Source organism: Mesoplodon mirus, assembly GCF_964341445.2.
Source record: "Mesoplodon mirus genome assembly, chromosome: 16".
NCBI lineage: Eukaryota > Metazoa > Chordata > Mammalia > Artiodactyla > Ziphiidae > Mesoplodon > Mesoplodon mirus.
The window spans coordinates 15,265,370-15,289,627 of record NC_138992.1 but is presented as its reverse complement, the minus strand read 5'-3'; the positions used below and the strand labels follow the sequence as shown (position 1 = coordinate 15,289,627).

General features: G+C 44.1%; 1 protein-coding gene across 1 annotated transcript in view; it reads left to right on the top strand.

Annotated features, from left to right (window-relative positions):
* Positions 1–9,937: 9,937 nt before the first annotated feature.
* FER1L6 (fer-1 like family member 6) overlaps positions 9,938–24,258 on the top strand; it is a gene marked incomplete at its 5' end in the record, with an annotated part of 157,026 nt that continues 142,705 nt past the window's right edge. The window contains one exon of the mRNA XM_082601582.1: positions 9,938–9,960. Within this exon, the coding sequence (XP_082457708.1) occupies positions 9,938–9,960 (23 nt within the window). The remainder of the gene's footprint in view (positions 9,961–24,258) is intronic.

The following is a 24,258-nucleotide window of genomic DNA, read 5'->3' as shown; positions in this document are numbered from 1 at the left end:
CATAATAGAGGCGGACAAACTATTATTATTGTTGTTTTGCTTAAGCACATTTATCATGATAAGTATAAGAAAGAGAGAGTGAGCGAGCTCTGCATAAATCTTTTTGGTATTGTAAAGAATCTATCTAATGCTCTAATTGTTTTAACCTATTTTATTATTTTAAAAAAAAAATAAAGTGGAGGGTGTCCTTAAAGAAATCAGGTTTAGGATTGTTGACCTGTCTTGTGTCAGTTTCCCAGAGAGAGCAAGTCTTAGAATTAAAAACAGCTGGGATGTGACAAAGAGAGAGAGAGAGGCATGGACATATATACACGCTACCAAACGTAGTGGGAAGCAGCCGCATAGCACAGGGAGATCAGCTCAGTGCTTCGTGACCGCCTGGAGGGGTGGGATAGGGAGGGTGGGAGGGAGGGAGACGCAAGAGGGAAGGGATATGGGAACATATGTATATGTATAACTGATTCACTTTGTTATAAAGCAGAAATTGATAAAAAAAAAAGAAATGAAATTTTCCTAAAAAAAAAAAAGATAATAAAATAAAAAATAAAAACAGCTGGGAGAATGGGGTGTGGGGATACGGTAACATTATATGTTCCAGAAGGGGAAAGATGAAAGACAGGAAGAAGCTGGCTGTGCTGAAGACTGCTGGGAATTAGAGCAGGGGAACTTAGGGGACCCACTGGTAGCATTTTGCTCCCAAATGTGCTTTTTAACTCTTTAATGGCCAAGCATAGCTGGAGTTCCTAGAGTCAAAGTCATAAGGAGAACCTGGAGCAGTCTTTGGATGGGAGTAAGTTAAATACAGGACAATCGAGCAAGACCTGGATTTCATCATTATGGCCCGAGCTTCTACCCACCACCTCCCAGAGAGCCACCATCCTCCCCTGCAATGTTTCCTGACTTCTTTTATGTATTTATTTGGTTGCACCAGGTCTTAGTTGCGGCAGGCGGGCTCCTTAGCTGTGGCACGTGGGCTCCTTAGTTGTGGCATGCGTGCGGGATCTAGTTCCCCAATCGAACCCAAGCCCCTTGCACTGGGAGCGTGGACTCTTGTCCACTGCACCACCAGGGAAGTCCCAATGTTTCCTGACTTCCGTCCTTGGGACAGAGATCCTGGGAGAGGCAGGAAGTAGAAGCCACGTCTCAGGACCCCACCCTGAGTGCTTAATTCCAGGCCCTGCCCGTTCTACCTACATGACTGTAAGTTTCTTCATCCATCAGGCTTATTCTGGGGATAAACAAGTTAATATTTGTGAAACATTTAGAATAGTGCTTGGCGCATAGCAAGAACTATGTGTATGTTAAATCAATTACTTTTTTTTTTTTGCTTTGTCCAAATACTTTTTTCCTATTTCTTTCCTATAAACGTTTACATGTAACTGTATCTGTTGTAAAAGGAAACTTTATGTTACTAATGAAAATGGAAAATGCGTTTTTAAAAAGAAAGTAACTAAAAATAAAAATGAGGAAAACAAAACAATGTTGTTAAATTCTAGCTATATTGTGTGCCCTGTGTCAGGCTCTGAGCTTGAGGCCTCCTTCTCTCTGTTAAAAAGTGAGATTTGTTGAGGCTTGGTCATTAAAGATACAGTAGCACCAAAATGAGACTTTCCCTTTGTTGTAATCACAAGGATCAAGGAGGAAAGAGAGTTATAATAATTTTATTATAAGTTTCAATAATATATCATCTCACCTAAAATAATCCCAGGGCCACCAGGGAAACACACACACACACACACACTCTCTCTGTCTCTGTCTCTCTCTGTCTCTCTCTCTCTCTCTCTCTGTCTCTCTCTCTCAAATATGTATTTAGAAAAATGGAGGTTTAACCTCATTTCTTTCCTGCGTTGGCCGCTTGTAAATTGCTTCATGGTTCCCAGCTCTGCGGGAAGCACATATTGTTGGTTGTCACTTGGGTTTCCCGGCTGCTCGCCCTCATTGGATGCTGCTTCTCCTCCGTGGGGGCCAGTGGAAGTTAAAGGCTGCTGTGGGGCAGGCTGTACTTCTCTTTATTATGCTGTCCTACCCATCACTACGTTGCCACCAAGACCAGGGGTATATCAGACTCTGCTGAAGCATATGTGAGTCTGACCTGGGTCCTTTGGCTGTCAAGGACAGCCCTGACACAACTGGTGAAAGTTCAATATGGCCTAAGGATTAGGTCATGGTAATTCCCTTTCTATCTGTCTTTTCTGTATGTCTTATACATATTAACTCATTTTCTTTTCACAACAACCCCATGAGTTAGTAAATATTAATTTACAGATAAGGCAGCTGAGGCTCAGAGAGGTTACGTAACTTGCCCAAGATCATACAGCTAGTAGGTAGCAGAGCTGGGATTGTCCAGATTCTGGACTCTGGGATTTTCTCACTGCACTGTACTGCCTCTCAATAAACAAACAAACAATAAACAAACAAATAAGTACGTCGTGGATCAGAGACGGACCTATGCTAACGAAGAAGACCAAAGCTGGGCAGGCAGGGGGCTGGCTTTTGATTGAAATGAGGTGGTCAGGGACAACCTCACTGAGCAAGTGAGGATTTGAACAGAGGCCCGATGGGGCTGAGGGAGGAGCCTTGAAAAATCATTCATTTCACTCCTGAAATCAATCTTAGAAAAATTAACAGGATGTATTAGCTCTGGTCTTGCCCATTGCTCAGCTCAATGTAGTAATTTATGCAGGATCAAATTTACAAAGAACATTATTGATGTTTGGTGCTGGGAAATAGACATGAGAAGATGAGAACAAACAGGATGAGAATAAGGATAGATTCTTAGTCTTCTCGATGCCTGGTTCAAAGTGAGGGCGGGATTACACCACACACAGTGCAGGCTCCTGGGGGTGCAGTTCACAGAGTAAGGGTTCCAGGGCCAAACAGAAAGCTGGGACGAAGTGAGAGAGTGGCATGGACGTATATACACTACCAAATGTAGAATAGATAGCGAGTGGGAAGCAGCTGCATAGCACAGGGAGATCAGCTCGGTGGTTTGTGACCACCTAGAGGGGTAGGATAGGGAGGGTGGGAGGGAGGGAGACACAAGAGGCAAGAGATATGGGGACATATGTATATGTATAGCTGATTCACTTTGTTATAAAGCAGAAACTAACACACCATTGTAAAGCAATTATACTACAATAAAGATGTTTAAAAAAAAAAAGGGCTTGTTCTGGAAGCAGCAGCTCTAGAAAGAGCAAGTGCTGTCCTGGGAGGGGGGAGCAAGGGGTGTGGGCACAGAGCATCGTCCTAGGTGGTGGCAAATGAGTGAAGCCAGCCAGGGGTACCACGGAGAGCTGGGGGGCTGTGGGTAAAAAAGGGGAGCACGCTCAGCTCAAAGGCCTCAGAGTCCAGTTCTAACAACATAATCTCACCTTTGTGTGTTATTCCTTCCAAGTAGGATTTTAAGTCCTTTGCGAAGCAAAGGTACTTAGGTGTTGTATATGCTGCTAATTTGAACATCTGAGAAAGTCTGGCTTCTTTCTTACTTCTGCTCTGCAGAAAGGTAAAATCAAGCCGAACACATGGAATGTTTTTTTCATTATTGTGGTTACGTATTGTGTTATTCATGAGAACTCTGAAACTGTGCTGATTTGACTCTTCTGCAAGGAATCTGCCTTTCTGCTTTGAACCTGGAAAGATTTTTGGAAGGACGTGTCCTGGTAGTGGTTTGTAACTTTTCTTCTTTGCCTGAGCAGTCACGAGTCTCTCATTTTTAAATTTCTATTTTTTTTCTTTTATCTTGATGTCTTTCCCTCCTTCCCCATTTTGCTTTTGAATACTGCTCTGATTTGTTTTTCCTTTTTAAAGACATAAATTATATTCATGGTTCTCACTGTGTAAAACAGTATCTGTATTAGGTAGAAAAGAATGGCTTTAAACACCATCTATCTGCTGATGACTTTCAAGTTTATGTCTCCAATCCCAGCCATTCCCTGAGCTCTGGGGTCAAGAGAAGTTGGAAATCTTAAATGTTGTCAATGAGTCAGATAAGACAACAACCATGGTAACATCATGTGATCCAAACCTATCGGAATCTAGTCTGCAGAGGATGATTTATATAAAGATGTAGAGGGAGAAAGATGTGAGCCATGCTTGGGGAAAAAGCACTGCTGGAAAGTATGTGGATGTGAGTGGTTGCAAGTTGGGGGCAATAAGGAACAGAGCTGGGTAGGGCTGTATCTCCCAAGATCTGAATATACTTGTAGGAGTTCAGATCTTATTCTGGGCTGTGGGGAGCCTGTGATTATGGAGATGGTTTGTTGAAAACTCTGTTTTATAAAGACTTATTTGGTTGCTTACGGAGGAAGGAATGGAAAAGGTTGTTGAGTTGAGTTAACAGGGAATGAGTTAGGAGGATGCTGCAGAGATCCAGAGTGAGAACTGATGAGGGTCTGAACCTAGACTGAAGGGGACTGGTGAGATATATGAACGGTCAAAAAAATATTCATGATTGGCTAAAAATAAAGGTTGCTTTCTATTTCTTCAGAGGTTGATTTAGGAAACTGAGGTCTAAGTCACAGACAGACCACTAACTAGTTTTGTGGCCCAAGGCCAATCATTCCTCTTAAACTTTAGCTTTCCTTCTGTCAAATGGTGACAATGATAACTGTTCTGTCAACTCGGGATGCTGCAGCCATCGAGAGAAGCAGAGACCATGAAAGAGCAGCCACCACTACGAAGGACTATATCCATGGGAGTCATTTTCTGGGGGGTGTGGTGGTTAGCATGCTAATTTTATTTGAAACGAGGACAGCAAGTATGGACCATGTTGGAAAGGACAAGCTTTCTATAGAAGCAATTTTTATTGGTGTTATTGTAGCCAGCTCTGGGATTCTGCATCAGTTAGGACTTTAAAAACATAAGGAGACATGAAAAATTATTATTAAAAAAAGACAACTTTTTTTTTTTTTTAGATTTATGTGAAACAATAGCTGCATCTGGAGAGGAAAAATTTACTCTGTTGCTGTGAGCAGTGACAATCATGGCACACACAGTGTGGTTTACAGCCACTTCTAAGTAAAATGGACCCACCCACCACCCTAGCTGAGGGCTCAATCCAAGGCAGCCACATGTGACACCTCAAGCCATGTCTGACTCAGCAGCAGCAGATTCACCTGCTGATCAGTGGTCTAAGATGTGCTCTCATGTCAAAAAGACTCTTCCAAATGGGAATAATGGTAATTAGTTGAGCCAGGGATGTAATTTCTGTAGGGAATTCGAGGAAGTAAAGAGTAAAGCATCCGGTCTATGGCATGAGGACAATGGGATAGATGAGTAACATGGCAGACCACTAGGGAGAAGATGGTATGGTGGTAGAGGGAAAATGGTAAGATGGTAGGATGGAAGAACGCTATAGGGAGAAGATCCAGGACCTTTGGCATCCAGCATTGCTGGCGTGGCTTTAGGTCAAAAACCACTCTTCAGTTGCATCCTCCACAAGGCCACGTCAGCTTTCATTACCTTGTTCAGTATAATTTCATTCAGTGGGAATACTTAAAATAATCTTCACCCTTCGCCTGAGTTAGCCAAGTCTCTTGAAACCAAAAGACTATATAAAAACACTACCCCCTGGACTTCCCTGGTGGCACAGTTGTTGAGAGTCCGCCTGCCGATGCAGGGGACACGGGTTCGTGCCCCGGCCCAGGAAGATCCCACATGCCGCGGAGCGGCTGTGCCCATGAGCCATGGCCACTGAGCCTGTGCGTCCGGAGCCTGTGCTCCGTAACGGGAGAGGCCATAACAGTGAGAGGCCTGCATACTGCAAAAAAAAAAAAACAACCAAACAAAAAAAACACTACCCCTATTCACCTGAACTGAGAATAATCTTTTTTGAGGTGCTTGAGTTTAAAACAGAGGTCATCTAAAATTTGCTTAAGTGGTTAAGTGAGATGGCATATGACTGGATAGACTCAGGAGTTTAGCTTAAACATTAGAAAAATACTACATTTCAAATTCCTCATTTCTAGAAGGGCCATTGCTTTAAAAAAGGAAGATATCTTAAGACTAGTCAAGTCAATGACGGTGAGGACAAAGTTGAATTAATTCATGAAGTTGATGGTGGAGTGGAATAATCCTGGACTTTAGAGTCAGAAGCCTTAACTCAAAGTCCAGGCCCTGTGACTTCCTGGTTGGGTGGGCATTGAGGTAAATCGCTCAGCCATGCAGGACCCTAGGTGTTGAAAAATGGAGGTGTGATGGTGATGGTGATGGTGATGGTGACAACGATGATGATGATGATGGTGGTAGCCCAGGAGTCCATGGGATAATGTATGTGAAATACCTTATAAACAAAACTAATCTATATTGTTTGCTATTATTAAGAAGCTAAAGGGACTTCCCTGGTGGTCTAGTGGTAAAGAATCCGCCTTACAATGCAGGGGACACAGGTTCGATCCCTGATCAGGGAACTAAAATCCCATATTCCGTGGGGCAACTAAGCCCATGTGCCACAACAACTGAGCTCATGCACCTCAACTAGAGAGCCTGCGTGCCGCAAACTATGGAGACCGCATGCTCTGGAACCCACGTGCCACAGCTACAGAGCCCACATGCCCTGGAGCCTGTGGGCCACAACTAGAGAGAGAAAACTCACACACCACAACTAGAGAGTAGCCCGTGCACCGCAACGAAGAGCCTGCGTGCCGCAAGCCTCGACGAAGATCCTGCATGCTGCAACTAAGACCTGACGCAGCCAAAAATAAATTAAAAAAAAAAGAAATTAAAGTGTCAAAAATTAAAATGTTTAAGGTGAAAAATTTGAAAAGCAATAGCAATTATACACAGGAGAAGGAAATTGACTAGTTTCAGACAAATCACTAGTGAAGAGTTAATATTCCTATTCGATGTCACATGACAGTGGAATGTTTTGGGGACTTAACTTTTTTAAAGAAAGGTGATACTATTAATAATGATGATGATGACAATCAGAATGTTGCTAATAATCGTCACAGCAGCCGCCACTTATTGAGCATCTCCAGTGACCCAGGCACAATGTAGTATTTGATATTCACTCTTGAATCCTCCAATGGCCATGTTTATTCTCCCTACTTTACCCATGAGAAAACCAAGGCCCAGAAAGATTACAAAGCTTGATCAGAGTAGAACAGCTTGGGATTTAAACCCAGGTCTTTTTGGCTCTTCATTCTGTGCCCATTTCCTGTTGACCTGATTAGCTCTTCCTAGGATGCTGAAACAGAGGGACTGCAATGATCCTTGCAGATTGGCCACTCTAGGCCCTTCTTTTGAGAGAAAAGGAATCTGAGGTCCAGAGCCATGAAGTGGCCTGCCCAAGGGCACACAGCTAGTTACTGTTGAGATCAAATTCGCAAACTCAGGGCTCCGACTCTCAAAGCAGTAGCCTGTCTTCTATATTAGGCTGCATCTCTGGTATGCAGCTATTTTGAATTTCCATGCAATCCTGCAAATAGGCTGTTGGTTTCATTCCAGGAAATTACAGGGCAAATTTAGCCTTCCCAAGGGAACAGCTGGCATATGTGCTGTGCTGTGATGTCTGGAATTGCCCCACACCCTGCGTTTATGGTGGTTTGCCTCTGGCTTCTCTTGGAAGCAGAAAGCTGTGGCATAGAGTAAACAAATAAGGGAGTTCACTGAAAATCAACCCCTCGATTCTTGTGTATTAGCCACTTCTGGCATGAATGTCACATGGTACCACACCTGGATGGGAGCAGAGATAACACATTAATATGCTCACCACAGTCAGCTTTTATGGAGTTCTCATCACATACCAAGGTCTTTTAATTCTCACAATTAAGCTACAAGTTAGTGGATTAAACTGATTTAACAGATGAGGAAATTGAGACCCAGGGACGTTAAGAAACTTGTCAGTGTTAAAAAAAAAAAAAGAGAGCTTAATGTGTACTGGAGTCAGGCTGTAGCCTTCATGCCAAAGCTGACACCTGTAACCATCACACGTACCTGCGCTGTACTTGGAGCGCTCTGCACCCATGGGGATGCTGGGTGGTTAGGAAACAAAGGCAAAGTTTTGCTTTCATGAAATTGATAGTTTCACATGGGACACACATGTGTACAAGCATAATTAATTTGAACACTTGTTATCTCAGAGAGAGCTTTGACTTTTTCTGCTGGGCACTCTTTGAAGAGATTTCTGGGAATCATCTTAAATTTTTTTAGTGTGGCTGTACAGTGAATTTTTATCCCCATTTTACAGATGAGAAAACAGAGAGGTGAAGCAAATGACCAAACTTTCTGTAGTTAATAAGTATTAGGGTCTTGATTCAGTCCAGGCTTGTAGTTACTATGTTCAAGTTTTAAAAAAGCATTCAAATGCTATGGAAATCCAAAAGGAGAAGCCTATGGAGTTGAAAGCCTATCAAACACTTAGAACTGACTGATGAACTTCCCTGCCAACCTCAGTGATCTGGAAGGGCAGTGCAGTGCATGGTTTTGGAGGCAGTGTGTTGTAATCAAAATAGGAAGAGGATGGGCATCAGAGCTCCAGGTTTGAGACCACTCTCTTCCTCCAAGTTCAACGGCCATGAACTTGGCGGCCGTTGTAACTTGGCTGTTGTTAAGCCAAGAACACCTTGGCTCTTTTTACTGTGTCTTGCTTGCTGTCACGGAAAGGAGCTCATAAATCTGGTTTATCTTATTTTATTTTATTTATTTTTTTAAATTTATTTATTTATTTGTTTTTTGGCTGTGTTGGGTCTTCGTTGCTGTGCGCGGGCTTTCTCTAGTTGCAGCGAGCAGGGGCTACTCTTCCTTGTGGTACGTGGGCTTCTCATTGCTGTGGCTTCTCTTGTCACGGAGCACAGGTTCTAGGCACGCAGGCTTCAATAGTTGTGGCTCGTGGGCTCAGTAGTTCTGGTTCACGGGCTGTAGAGCGCAGTCTCAGCAGTTGTGCTGCACGGACTTAGTTGCTCCGCGGCATGTGGGATCTTCCCGGACCAGGGCTCAAACCCATGTCCCCTGAATTGGCAGGTGGATTCTTAACCACTGTACCACCAGGGAAGTCCCTAAATTAATTTTTTAAAATGTATTCAGTTGCACTAGCCACACTTCAAATGCTCAATAGTCACATGGGTTAGTGGCTACCATGTTGGTCAGTGTAGATAATAAAATATTTCATCACTGAAGAAATAGCCCTTTTCTAGAAGAACTGAGTGATCTTTTTTTTTTTTTTTTTTTTTTGGCCTTGCTACACAGCTTATGGGATTTTAGTTCTCTGACCAGGGATCGAACCCAGGCCCTCAGCAGTGAGAGCACAGAGTCCTAACTTCTGGACCTCCAGAGAGTTCCCTGAGTGATCTTTAAAAAAAAAAAAAAATATATATATATATATATATATATATATATATATATATATATATATTCATTCATTCATTCATTTATTTGGTTGCACCGGGTCTTAGTTTCAGCAGGCGGTCTCCTTAGTTGTGACATGTGAACTCTTAGTTGTGGCATGCATGTGGGATCTAGTTCCCTGACCAAGGATCAAACCTGGGCCTCCTGCATTGGGAGTGTGGAGTCTTATCCACTGCGTCACCAGGGAAGTCCCCCTGAGTGATCTTAATAGCATGTTTTCCTTGAGATGAGGTGGTCTTATCACATAATTCTTAGAAGAATATGAGTTTGAGGCTTGAAGGCATTTAGCTTTTGATTCTGTCATTGATTCTGTCGTTGAAGACACATGCCACTGGGTGGGAGTGGTTAAGAAGCCTGACAGATGGGTCCGCTCTTCGTGGGACAGTTTCCTTTTGCACCTTTGATTATACTGGGTAACATGATGCTCAAGAACAGCCATGCGCATCAATGAGTGTTGATTCAGCCACACCCCCAATAGTCTCACCCACCAGATGACTCTGAAACTTAGAAACCTGTGCCCAGGAGCTGGATAAAGCCAGACACCAGGACTTTGCCAATTCCTCGCCCAGAGGAGCCACCAAGAAGAGGAAGAATGGAGAAACCATCCAAAGCCAAGTAACATATTTCCTTCTCCTAAAGTGAAGATTTCTGGGTGTGGCCAGAGCCAAAGGGCTGGGAGCTGGGGGTGAGGGTTTCTCTTCAAAAAACCCTTAAAGGTTAGCTAAGACTTAAGGCTTAGGAGGCAAAGGTCACGGGCCAGGTGGGACATTGAGGCCTGATAATGCACTTCAAGGACACATTTTTCCCATCTGATGAGAAAATATATAATTTTCATTGTAGAAAATCTGAAAATATAGAAGTCATGAGGATTTTAAAAATCACTCACAGTATCACTGGAGATAACCATTGTTAACATTTTGAACATTAAAAAATTTCCTTTAATTTTTTCAACTGGACTACAAAGGGTTAATATTAAATGCTGTTATTTTCGGAAAGCAGGACCTTTCCTTATGTAATTTCACTATCCTGTAAAGCCACCTTAAGCCTGTGGTTTCTTTTCTCCCGCTGACCTTCTCCTCCTGCCTCAAAATCTCTTCTCTCAGTTCGTGAATAAGAGGTGGTGTCTTTTTAGTCCTATGGTCTCATTTTTGGACTTTCCAGGGGAGCTTTGCTGGGGCTCAGTCTGCACCCCTGTGGCCACAAGGGCCTTGGGGGAGATAGTCGTGTGTTCAGAACACAGGACTTGGCTCTTCATTTTGCTTGAGGCTGGTTAAAAGGGATCTAAGGACATTTGTATCTTTTCATCTACAAAGCAACTTGGTAGAATTACACAGGTAGCCCTCAGCTCTGCTTGGGGACGGGATTGGGGTAACAGTACATGATTGGGCTCCTGGATCATTTTTGAAAACTCAATCATTTATTAAATATATCTGCTATGAGTACAGCACCTTACCAGGCACTGGGTCCACAAAAATGGATCACCCAGACTCTTCTCTCAAAGCACTTACAGACAAGTGATATTGATGAATAACAAAATAGATGACTATGATTTGGGTGTTGTGAGATTATGATAGGGGTAGACGCCCGGGTGGGAAGAGAAATTTCATCCATTTTGGAGGATCAAGGAAGGCTTCTTGGAAAAAGGGCATCTAAGCTGAGAAGTGGAGGATGAATGGTAAACAACATTCTTGAATGTGGTAGTGGAGGTGAAGGTGAGAGAGAATATTCCAGGTAGAAGGCACAGCACAAGTAAAGGCTGGGAGGTAAGAAAGCATGATGTCTTTGGGAATGACAAGCTCAGTTAAGTATATATGATGTCCATTCCGTGTATTTTGCTGGTAAATGCTTGGACAATGATGTTTGCTTCCAGACTGGCTTGTGTTAATCTCTGATGGCACATTTTCCTTCCTTCCCAAGCGTAACTGCCACTGTTTCTAAAGAAGACTTGGGTCAAGGCCACCTTCCTCAGGCAGCCTTCCTAGATTTCCTCTGGTGGAAAGAAACTCTCTCCTCTGAAACCCCATAGTGCTCTTATCCTCTCTAAACTTTCCATTTATACAACAGCTACTTCCAATGTCTCTCTTGCTGCCTTCCTGGACTCTGAACAGATTGAGGTCAGGGACAGTCTGTCTTCCAGAATCTTACCTGGTGCCTAGAAAAAAGCTGCACTTACACAGCACGTGTGTGTCCAGGGAGAACTGGGTTCATGGTGAGGACTGGTCTTCTGTGCTGCTGTCTTGTATTTTTTGAGATTTTAGCTCATCCTCTCCCACATTGTAATCATTCTTTCCCTCCCAGTGCCTGCCCTTATCCCCTGGCATGGTCAGGCTCAGGATAATTTTCAGGAGAGGTTAATGGCATTCGATTTCATTTATGCATGCAGATTGGATGTGTCAGGGTGAAGGTTTTAAGTGGCATTATAAATAGTGCCTGGGGTAAGGTCTGTGCTGTGAGTGGAGAGAGAGCAGAACTTCTCACGTGGGGACCAACACTTCAGTGTTGCGGAGGGTTTTGGGCAGGGCTTCTATCCAACTGTTATGTGCTTGTATGGCTGCATTCATTGGTAAAATAATGAAATTGTTCCACACCAGTGGCTGACTAGCTCCACACCAGTGGCTGAGTGGGCTCCTGTCTTGAGCCCACTGAATGTCCTTCTGACACCCAGGACCACCTACATCCAGCAATCAATGGGTAATGCCTGACATGGCAGGAGGTCTTCAGGAACCAGTGTCATTGTGACAGGTCAATACCCATGCCACCGATATTTTGACTATCACCCCTGATTATCAAGTATATGTCTGTCAGTGATAGTGAAGAGTTTCCTCCCAAAGAAAACAGATCTGGTGGGTGCATTTTGATAAAAGAGGGCTGATTAAGAAACCATATACAAGAATGATTCCAACCCCTGAGTTAATCATTTACTAACTGTATCACCCTAGGCATGTTGCTTCACTTCTGCTTCTCTGTTTTCTTGTCTATCAAAGAGGGAAAAGAATTCACTCCTTTAGTATCCATCCATCCATCCATCCATCCACCCATTTGTCCAACCAACAAGCAACTGTGCCATCGCCAGCCTGGAAATGTTGCCTAGCAGTGGCTGGACAGACATTTAGGGAATTTAGTTTGTGGAATAGTCACAAATCTAGTTTTGAAGGTCAAATGAGACATTGAAGGCAAAAGCCTTTCAAAACTGTGCAGGATTTCACTGATGCTGGGGTCCTCGCCACATCAATAGCAGCATTACTACCGTGGTGTTTACTCAGGGAACGGACTAGGGCATTTTGGTGCAATATAACATCAGGAAGGCCCTTCAGCTCTTTATTTATTCAGGCCATTTGTATAATCCTGCTGGTGCCGGAAGGACTATGAGTCACTTTCCATTTAACTAGTGTTTGGTAAGAGCCTTCTTGTTCCAGATACTATTTTTTTTTTCCAAAACGAAAAGAGCTTTACAAGTTTTGCTGATTGTAAACATAATACACAGCCTTTATTAAAATGTAAAACAACACAGAAAAATGTATAAAGATGAAAGTAAAATTAATCCAAATCCTACTCCCAGAGATTAATACTCATCTTTTTTGATGAAAATTTCTTTAGGCATCTTTCTATGGTTATATACATTTTTAAAAACATAGACTACATTGTATTACACATGCTGTTCTGTAACCTACTTTTCCTCTGAATATTATCAACATACACTGAAAATTCTATTATCTGGTGGGTGATTGAAAAGAAGTGTTTAATAATAAAAAACACTGAGATTTTTATGGTTTCTTTCATCATATCATGCCAGGATTCTGTGAGAGTTGAATTCCTTTCTTGCATTTTCTCCTTGAACTAATCAAGTATGTGCTTAGGTCTTGTATGGTGGTTCTTTTTCAATTCAATAAATACATATTGCACTGCCATTGTCAATGACTACATGGTATTCCACAGTATATACAAAATACATTTATTTAATTAGTCCCTAGCTGAGTTATTTGAGTTATTTCCCATTTTTGGCTAATGTAATCATTCCATAATAAACATCCTTGGGTATTCAAATTTGCCCATTTGTAAAGTTGTACGATCACATCATCAGGATAAATTTCTAGAAGTGAGAATCTGGCTGAGGTCAAAGGTTTTTAAAATTTAATTCGTATTGGTATCAGTGGCTATTATGGGACAAGAGAAGTTGTTGAAGCTTGAGGCTTAGCTGGGGTGATGGGACTTAAAACTCATGGCACAATCATAGAACAGTGCAGAAAGTGTTTAGTAGACAGCCGAAGAGTGAATGCTTTTAGGTGAAATGGTCACTGAGTGTTGGAAGCAGTTTCAGAGAAAGTGGGAGAAGTGACCTCGCTTCAGAGTCTTTAAAAATAGCTGGACCTTCATCTCTGAGGCTACCTCTTAGAGAGCCCTGCTTAAAGGCAGAGGGAGGAATAGATTCTTTTTGGTTCAGCAAATACTTTGTGAGCACCCCTTCAGTGCCAGGCATGGGACAAGGCCAGGGCATCAGGGGGTTGTCAATCCGTGGGGGACGCATGGTGGCCAACAAGAGTTGCAACTCAGAGTGGATGTGCTCTGGCCAGTCCTTGCACCCTTCTGTGACTCTGCTGCTTCCTGTAAATTGGTGGCCACACTGTCTAGCCCCTGGGGGTTGTAGTCCACACCAAAACTGGGGATTCTGAGAGTAATGCTGTGCTGTCATGGAGAACGAAGACTAGACTGATTCTGTGGCTCCCAGAGTTGGGAGGAGAGGTGGTGGCATGGCGCCTCATTCACAGCGAGTCTGGGCCATCTCGTAGCAGGGCTGCTGTTGGGTAGAGGATATTCAAGCTTTGTACAGGAAGATACACTGATTGACCTTTGGGGTTTCTTCATACTCTGGGACTTCGTGATTTCATAGTAAAGTTTTGGGCAAGGTAATATTCACTCATTTACTCATTCAACAAACTCAAATGCCAGGTACTCTTCTAGGTATTGGAGACAAAAGATCAGGCTAGGTGTCTGCCACTAAGGGACTGTACTCTTAAAAATTAAAAAAATTTAAAAATTGTGACAGAAAAAGCATAGTATAAGATTTACCATCGTAACCATTCTTAAGAGTGTTTACTGGTGTTAAGTATATGCACATTGTTGTGCAACAGACCTCCAGAACTCTTTCGTCTTTTGAAACAAACTCTGTACCATTAAACACCAGCTCCCCATTTCCCCCTCCCCCCACCACGATAACCACCATTCTGAGTTTGACTACTTTTTTTTGTTTGTTTGTGGTACGTGGGCCTCTCACTGTTGTGGCCTCTTCCGTTGCGGAGCACAGGCTCCGGATGTGCAGGCTCAGCGGCCATGGCTCACGGGCCCAGCCACTCCGCAGTATGTGGGATCTTCCCGGACCGGGGTACGAACCCATGTCCCCTGCATCGGCAGGCGGACTCTCAACCACTGCGCCACCAGGGAAGCCCAGGTGCCATTCTTATTAGTCTTGGTTTTAGCAATTTGAGAAGGGCCTCCAAAGACCGAGACGGGAGGTCCTGTCTCAATCTGCCTTTGTGAGGAGGCGTGGATTGGGCTTCCTCCTGGAGGCTGGTGTGGGAAACGTTTCTCAGCTGGTGGCTGAGCAAGGCCAACACCTGGCCCCCAGCCCACTGTGGTTCTGTTGTTCTCGCCCTGCTGGTCACTCCCACTGAGGCTCCGGAGACCTTGCTGGCATATTTTGCATCTTTTCTTAAGTCCTATGAGGAAAGTGATTTGTTAATGGGCATTTCTGAATCTGGGGGTTCATGAACCTCCTGGCAGTCTGCCCTCCTGTATAACCAGTCTTGTGTACCAAAAGCCTCACCAAAACTTTGCAGGGTCACTGGGTGAGTTTTATCCCAGCCTGGCCTCCTTCCTAAGAAAGAGGCTTGTAGGAAATCATTCCCAAGAATCAGCTCCCTTTTCATCCACTTCCTCTTCATGTGATCGAGGAGGGGTGTTTGCTGAAGGTCTGACTTGCAGTTGGCGTGTCTGGACTTCGCTTGGTTCCATTAGCATTCCCTTGCTGTGTACACACCTGGATGAGAAAGTAAATCTTCTTGGGTTACAAAGACAAAAGGCAGTTTGTAGAGCAGGATTCCAGTTAAGAACCCCTTACAAATCCTTTTGCCAACTGTCAAACGCACTGTGAGAGGCCACCATAGAAAAGGCCTGTCTGGGGAGCTGCAGAGACTTTTTTTCACGGATGAAATTGAACAGAACCTGGGAAGGTTCTTTCCATCCGCAAATTTCAAATGGCCTCCTCAACAATTCATTGTGTGCTATCAAATATTACTGTCTCTGTCTCCCCTTGGAGATTCTTATAATCCCAGCAGACCGGGGACTTAACACACTAAGTATGGGCAGTTGTGAAGAGGAGGGTAGTGAACTGTTTCCCAGTTACAGACACACGGCACATACAGCTGGGGAATAAGCAGTGATTTTAGGGGATACAGGGACAGGTTTTAGCCTCCACTGATGATTCTTAGTGATAATTAGCAATTACTCTAGGGATGGTAAAATGATGGTCTAAAATCTTATTTTCCTTTATTACCTCTGAGTATAAAAAGAGGTTTCCCCTCTCTCTTCCTCTCCCAACACTTCCCCCTTTTCAGTATCAATATGGGTTTTTAGATTATTATTTAATGTGTTATAATCCCTTCCTTTTGTTATTGATTTTGATACTCAAATTGTTCCATATTTTGCCAGAGGGAGCCCCTTCAGGTTGGCTCCTGTGTCCTTTCAACATGTCCCCACAGGTTTTTGAGCATTTCCTTACTCTCTGGAATAAGACTTTCCAGGTTATATCTAACCTCTTATGATTAAAGTGTTAGAAAAAGCAGGAAGGTGAAAATCTTTTCCCAACTTCAGCACTGGCAAACACATCCCAGAACTTTGGCAAAAAAAACAGCACGTTCTGGACTGGACTTAACTGATCACTGAAGCTCTAGAAATGGGTCATGGGAAAGTCACTGTTGTCTGGGAGAGGCTGTGGGGTGCAGACATAGATAATCTGTCAGAGCTTCAAAACCTTCTGTATAACACTAATTGGATGCCTACACTGGATGGGATGCTGAGGGCAACAAAAGTGAAATAGATCTTGTCTCTGTCCTTTAACAGCTTTCAGGACGCTTGGGAAGAAATCAAGGGTGGTGGTAACCGTTCTCAAATGCACTTTCAATCTATCAGAAGTTGACAGTTACATGGAATCAAAGTCATCCCCTTTTCATTGTACAACAATAGTAGAAAGAGGATTGCCTGTTTCTCCTGGATCTTTTACAACATGATAGTACTTTCCAGAAAGAGACTTGCCCTGTAGATGGTTTTGGTGATGATTCCCCTGTGCTGTGCTGTATAAGTGTGATTTGGGGTTTTTGTTGTTGTTGCACAGAACAAAATAACATGTAAGTTACCTCCAATAACGCAACTTGTCCTATGGATACGTTGAATATGGGATAGTGAAGCAGTGAAGTGTGGAAGTTAAGAGCAAAAGTGTCAGAGACAAGAATTGGCTCTGCTACCTGCAGGATGGTTGATCCTGGGCAAATCAACTTAAGCTCTCTGGGTATCTGTTTCCTTATCTGTAAACTAGGGAACAATAGTAGATACTTTACAGAGTCGTTTTGAGAATGAAATGAGCCAAGAATATAAAAGTGTTTGCCACCGTTCCTGGCATATCATTAATGCTCACATTATAATTGCCATTATTATTATTATTACCATTATCATTATTATTACATGTGGAATTGATTCCAGCAGGCAGCCTTGTGGACCAGCAGAAACGTAGGCAAACCCCCCCCCCCTTAGGGACGGAAGCATTGCTCAGGAACTGGTATGCTGTTCAGAGTTCACATCAGCCCCTAGACATCAGGCTTCCTTTGGCCATTTATTGCTCCATCATTATGCAGAGTCAGCTACTCCGTCTGCTTTGACTGATCGGCGCTACCGTGAACTACTTTCTCTCTTCTCCTTCTCCACCAGGGGACTTCTGCTGACTCATCGCTTTTGGAATCCTGCTGCTATTTCTCATTTCCTTGGTGGGTGATCAAAAGCAATTAGCTGGTTTCCCCTTTCCTTCTTGCCAAGAACATCTTTCCATTACTGTACATCTCAGGGAGGGAGAAGAAGGAACACCAGTGGAATTCAAGAAAACTGAATCCCATGTAGACTCATTTTAGGTCTCTTGTCCCTTAAGTGACCCTAGCTTGCCCTTTCAGATGACTCTCACCTAACTGTTTACACAGGGAACACCTCCTTGGTACATAGAAATGCCTTTTCCCACTAAGCTTCAAATGTGCTTAGCTTCTGCATCTCTGGGAAGTTTACAGAAAAGCTGTAGCCCAATTCGTATCAGTGGATTTATTCCCTTTTCATTCAATTGTTGAATCATGAAGGAGAGTTAGGTACAACCACTGACTTTCAACATTGAGTAGAAACATTTTAATATCAATTAAAACAACAGAGTAATGCCCATAATAATAGGTCTAGTATTAGACCTATAGACGATTTAGAATCCACTGTTTATGTTTCCTATCTTATTCAGTTCACCTGTCTCTTAAAGATGACACCTATTTTAAATAAACAAAATCAAACCATTTGCTAAAAATAGGAGCAAAGCTTTAATGTAAAGGATAATTAATTTCCTATTCTTCCAGGGAAGATGACATTGAGGGTTGCCTGGGTCCCTTGCTTTTTCAGTCTGCTTTTGGCAGTATTATTGCACATCCATTTGGGTATAGCAAGAGAAGGGAATATCAAACCATCCTTATGAGGTTTTTTAGCAAGGCTGAGGAAAGGATAGGTGTCCACTTGTTGGAGGGTGTCTACTTGTTAGCAGGATTTCTCAGATTGTGATCTGCGTTCCAGTCTGCCCGTCTCCAATTCAGGGGAACTGAATTAAAAAGTTTTTGCTGTCAAATCAGGTTGGGAGCCACTCGATTCTGTGGTACTTTCATGCTTTTGAGGAGTCTTATTTCATGTAAGCATACTGTTGAATCTAAGAAGCCCTGTAAAACGGGGGTAACTCCAGCATTTTCCAAATATATTTCAAAATGGAATCTCTTTATTTGTGGAAGGTCCACTTGTGAATGATAAAGTCTGGATTTAGAGTTCTGTTGGGGTGGTACCTCCAAAGAGCAGATTCCAAGATGGGATTGACGTGCTCAAGATTTATTTGGGGAAACACGTGGGAAGGACAAAGAGGAAGGAGTAGGAGAAAGCAGAGAGTCTTCAGACCACGATGCGAATCTGACAGGTGATGGAGAGCAGGAAGGAAGGGAAACTGGGTAGGAAGATTCTTCTAAAACAGTTTCCTCCAGGTCAAGAGGGAGCCTTGTGGCCTAAGTTATCCGTGAGAGGTGTCCCATGTCTTGCAGGATTAGTTCACTTGCTGTGGTTAGTCATTTGTTGGGAGCAGCCCATGGGCAGCATGGCCTCGTGTGACACAGTAGTGAATCGAGAGTTATAGGAGCTGGAGCGGTCAGTCAACTATGCTTCGTGCAGCCAGAGATCCGAGTGGCACTTTTTTTTTTTTTTTCGGTACATGGGCCTCTCACTACCGTGGCCTCTCCTGTTGCGGAGCACAGGCTCCAGACGCGCAGGCTCAGTGGCCATGGCTCACGGGCCCAGCCGCTCCGCGGCACGTGGGATCCTCCCGGACTGGGGCACGAACCCGTGTCCCCTGCATCGGCAAGCGGACTCCCAGCCACTGCGCCACTAGGGAAGCCCTGAGTGGCACTTTTTCATGACTGCCACAATTTCTAGTTTTGGCCCTTTTTTAGCCATGCAGACTTGAGTAAGTCATTCCAGGTTCTGGAACCTAAATGGTTAATCTACCAAGTAGCAGGGAAACCTTTCTATGTCACATAGCTGCCGTGACACATAGGGGTACATGAAAGTTCTTTGTAATCTACAAAGCATTCTAGAAATAGGAACGAATATTATGATGGAGTGACTGAAGCCTTTTAAAGTGTATTAGTGGCTAGAAAGCCATCGTGCCCCTTGACCACATCACACTGTCTTTTCTCTCATTGCTCTGAACTTCCCACAGGCCCACTGCAGTGCTGGGCATCTAATAGGTAATGACTAAGTGTTTGTTGAATCATGATAACAACTGTTGTGAGCTTTCCAAAGAAACACTCCATGACTAAGACGGTATGTGGGATAAAGATTGTAGACGCTGAAATTTATTCCCTCTGGCAGAGGCCACATGGCAGGAGGCAAAGCCGGGGGGAGGGTGGAGGATGATTTCTGCTGATGTGATCTGCACTTGTATCTGGAATGGACATAGCAGCTTCGTGCAAAGGGTTATTACTCTTCCCAGAGTGCAGAAGGTTGGAGGAGAGTTTCATAACCTTCTTGCTTTGCAATATAGTCTCTCTTTTGAGAATTTCTAAAATAATTCTGAAGCTAACTGAATTGTTAAGACAATTCCCAATCTGCATTCTAGATAATTGTACAGCAACACTCCTCTGAAGTTCATTTTCCAGAGCTGTATGTCAGTTACCCTATTGGCCCCTTTGAGTTTTACCAACTCATCCTTTCCCCCTTTTGGAGAAGTATCTATCAGTTGGGGCTAAAATGGTTCAGGGGCAAGCACAGGAAAGAGGGTAAGTGGAGTAGCAGGGATGATGTGTGACTGGGTAATTTCTTAAAGAGTTGACTGTCGCTCATCTACTTGGTTCTACTTTCCTGAGAGGTGGCAGTTTTGTCTATTCCTTCTTTGTACATTTCTTTGCACCAGCTCAGCATTTTGTTCAATTAATGTTTGTGCAGGGTGCACAATTACTGCTGGGTGCAGGGAAGACAGTGGTGAATCAACTAGAGAGAGTTCCTACTCTAATGGAACTTTTGGTCTAATGGACACTCGTGAAAAAAATCATGTAAAAATAAAATGATAAACTATGATAAGTGATGAAAAGAAAAAGCACAAGGAATGTGAGGACCTGCTGAGCCTGTGGGAGGGGGCGGGGGCGGGGGAGCTTCAAGGAAGGCCTTGTGATGTTTTTTATTTTATTTTATTTTATACAGCAGGTTCTTATTAGTCATCAATTTTATACACAACAGTGTCCTTGTGATGTTGAGTGACATCTTTCTAAGGGATGGGATGGAGTTAATGGGGCAAAGAGGTGTGGGAGGGCATATGGATTCTAGGCACAGAGGAGAGCATGTGCAAAGGCCCCGAGGGAAGGGCACATGCCAGTCATGTTGCTGAAGGAAGGTGGTGTGGTCGGAGCAGAGAAATAAGGCTGCGGGGTTGTGCATTTGGCTTTTCCCTATGATGAGCAATCAGCAGACATTTATGATTGAATGTGTACTGTGCATCCAGATGACTTCTGTTGTTATGATGTGTACTTGTATTTGAGCCAGACATAGCAGCCACATGGTAAGGCTGTCATTCTGCAAACAGGAGAAATAAACTTAAATCCTAGGAGGAGGGATTTGAGCTTTAGCTAGAGAACACTTGGGGCCTCCTGGGGCTGTTGAGCTCAGAAAAGAGTTGCCACAGGATCTTCTTTTGTGAAGAACAGATCAGACAAGGGGAGGAGGTTTGGTTCCCTTGAACGGCTCAGGAATCAGGAGACAAGGTTCCAGCTCTGACGGTTCCATGATTGGCTATGTGACCTCAGACCACATCACCTTTTTAGTCATCATTTTCCCCTTTTGTAACGTGTAAGGTTGGGGCTCAGTAATCTCTGACATCTTTGCTTCTGATTGGGGTCAAATCTACGATGACCAAAAACGGGAGGTGGGATGCTTCAGGAAGCCTGTGCCCCATCTGTGAACCCCTGAGCCAAGGCCCATTTCTCTGGAGACAATGAGGACTCAGTTGCGGATGCTGAACGAGGCTGCCTTGTGAGCTACTCTGTAACCTGCTCAGTCCTCACTTGCAAAGCCTTCTCTCCACCCCCCTGCCTTCCTGCCTTGCTGTCCTGCCCCTTGGAGGCTCTTACCCCACTGCCTGGCCCACAGGTGTCCACTTCCCATTCTTCCCCATGAAGGGCTCAGTGGAGTGCACCCACTTTCTTTCCTTTCCTGTGGTGCCATTAAGAAGTGCAAGAGGAGGACTTCCCTGGTGGCGCAGCGGTAAAGAATCCACCTGCCAATGCAGGGAACACGGGTTCGATCCCTGGTCCGGGAAGATCCCACATGCCGCGGAGCAACTAAGCCCGCAAGTCACAACTACTGAGCCCAGGTGCCACAACTACTGAAGCCCACGCACCTAGAGCCTGTGCTCCGCAGCAAGAGAAGCCACCGCAATGAGAAGCCCGCGCACCTCAACGAAGAGTAGCCCCTGCTTGCCACAACTAGAGAAAGCCCGCACGCAGCAACGAAGACCCAACACAGCCAAAATTAATTAATTTTTTTAAAAAGTGCAAGAGGAAGTAACAAAGGGCAGTGGATCAGTTCCTTGGTGCTGCCATACAAATGACCACAAACTGGGAGGCTTAGAACAACAGAAATGTATCCTCTCCCAGTTCTGGAGGCCAGAAGTCTGAAACCAAGGTGCTGAGAGGACTATGCTCCCTCTGAAGGCTCTGGGAGACAATGCTTCCTTGCCTCTTCCAGCTTCTGGTGGCTCCAGGCATTTCTTGGCTTGTGGTCACATCATTCTGACCTCTGCCTCTGTCTTCACATGGCCTTCTCTGTGTGTCTTCTTTTCTGTTTCTTGTAAGAACACTTGTCTTTGGGTTTAACACCCCCTCGTGTAATCCAGAATGATCTCATCTTGAGATCTTTAACGTAATTACATTTGCAAAGACTCTTTTTTGCAAATAAGGGCACATTCACAGTTCTCAGAATGTGTATATTTTGGGCAGCCACCATTCAACCCACTCCAGGCAATGACTTCTGAAGCATCTGATCCACCAAAAAGCCTTCTTTTTATTTGTCTCCTTTCTAAACTTGACGTCTTTGAAATAACCTCAGACCACAAGTCCCAATGAAATGCCACAGAGAGCAGGCTGGAGGGCCTGAGAGCACAGGCTCTGAGGGCAGGTGGCCTTGGTTCAAATCCCAGCACTTACCAGCCCTTCTGTGGCTCAGTTTCACCATCTGTACATTGGGCACAATGATAGTGCCTACCTCTGAGGGCTGTTGTGGGACTTAAATAGGGTAATACTTGTAAAAGTATGTAGAACTGGCCCCAAGTAAAGTGAAAACATATTCATTATTGCAAATGAGTAGGGGATGGTGAAAATAATTAAAAATCCACCTTTGATGGCTGGATGGTGGCTAGAAAGTATCCAGGGCTTTGGCACTGTCTGGAGCTGGGGTTTCTTTGCGCCTTGACCTACCTGTGGCTACCTGAGTTGGAATAAAACACCCTGGAGGCCCCTCCTCTCAGGATCTGCTCTGAGCTGCTGTGTTTGCAGATCAGTCTTGGGCTCTGGATTTCAAACAGAGATAGGGAGCTGCCGGGCAGACACAGCAGAAAGGGCATTTCCTGGGAGACACCTGGCCCTCTGGAGGAGACAGCCTTGTGCCTGAGACCCTCTCCATTCTAGAGGGGAGACTTTCTCCTCCCAAAGACCAGTGCTGGACGCTGCACCTCCTACCCTGCTGACCTGCCTTGAGGCCAAGAAGTTAGTTGTCGTAAGTATTTCTGGACAAGGTCAGGAGCCTTCACTGGTCAAGGTGAGACTGGTTGCTCTTTGTCTTATTACTGAGCTGGACTCTGTTGCTGTCTAGGCTGCTGGGAGCCCTTGGGGATGCTGCTCTTCTGTTTGTTCTTAGAGACCTGGGTCATGATGAGTGAGGTTGCAGAGTGCAAAGAGGCTGGGCTTCAGCAACGGATGCTGTGTGGCTGTAGTCAAATTTCCAAACCTCTCTGAACTGTGGTGTTTACCATCTGGGAAGTGAGGATTGCCCAGTACCTGACTCTGGTTAGGTGCTTGAAAAATTGTGGCTCTGATTGGTATTTGGGAGGTGGTATGGAGTGGAGGTTGGATAGAGTTTTGTTGCAGCTTAGAGCTGTGGGATCTTAGGCAGGTTACTTAACCTCCTAGGCTTTAATTTTCCCATTTGTAAAAGAGCTTGAACCTTTCCATCAGATGGTTATTGGGATGATTAGATGGAAAAAAATGTATGCAGGACCTTAAGCCAATGCCTTGCTTATCCTACATGCTTTATGAACAGCAGTTATTGATTGCCCCAGAGCACTTTAAATAATGATACTAAATAATAAAATGGATGACTATATAGAACAAATTTTCCATCCCAGCATGGTCTAGGAGGAAGAGCATTCAGCTGGCTTTGAGGAGACCGGGCTCTGTCCCCAGCTTGGCCGATTTGTAGCTGGGTGACTTTGAGCAAGTTGCTTTTGCTTTTAACAGTTGTGAAATTTCTTTCATTTGGCTTTTTTAACTATCCAGAGGAAAGTGATTAGATTATCATATTTAACCCCTTGGAGCATTTTCTGTAATGCACAGGGGTTCTGAAGTAGAGCTCTAGGGAAGGAAAAAGTCCATTTTTGAATGAACGGGATTCGAGGTGTGTCTGTTATCAGAGTTCCCCCGGCCTGGGTTTCGAGAGGGAGGGCTGTGGAGGTCCATGCTTGCTGAGGTCTTAGCATTTCTGGGGGGTGAACACAGGATAAATGGGCACCCAGAAGTCCCAGCAGTTTCAATAAACAGGTATATGATCTTGATTTGGTTCCTAGTTTCTTTCTGGGTCTCAGTTTCCCTACTGGCCAAACGAGTAGGTTAGTCTTGATGAGTGCTTTTCAAACTTTACAACTTAATATATAAAACAGATAGAAATGGAACCCCTCAGATTGAAGGGATGAGGGAGTGTTCCCGGTGAATTTGAGGTCCTTGATGTCTCATCTCAGAAAGAATTTAGTGAGAGACAAAGTGATAGGTAAGAAGTGGACTTATTTAGAGAGAAAGACTCCTCAGACAAGAGTGTGGGCCATCT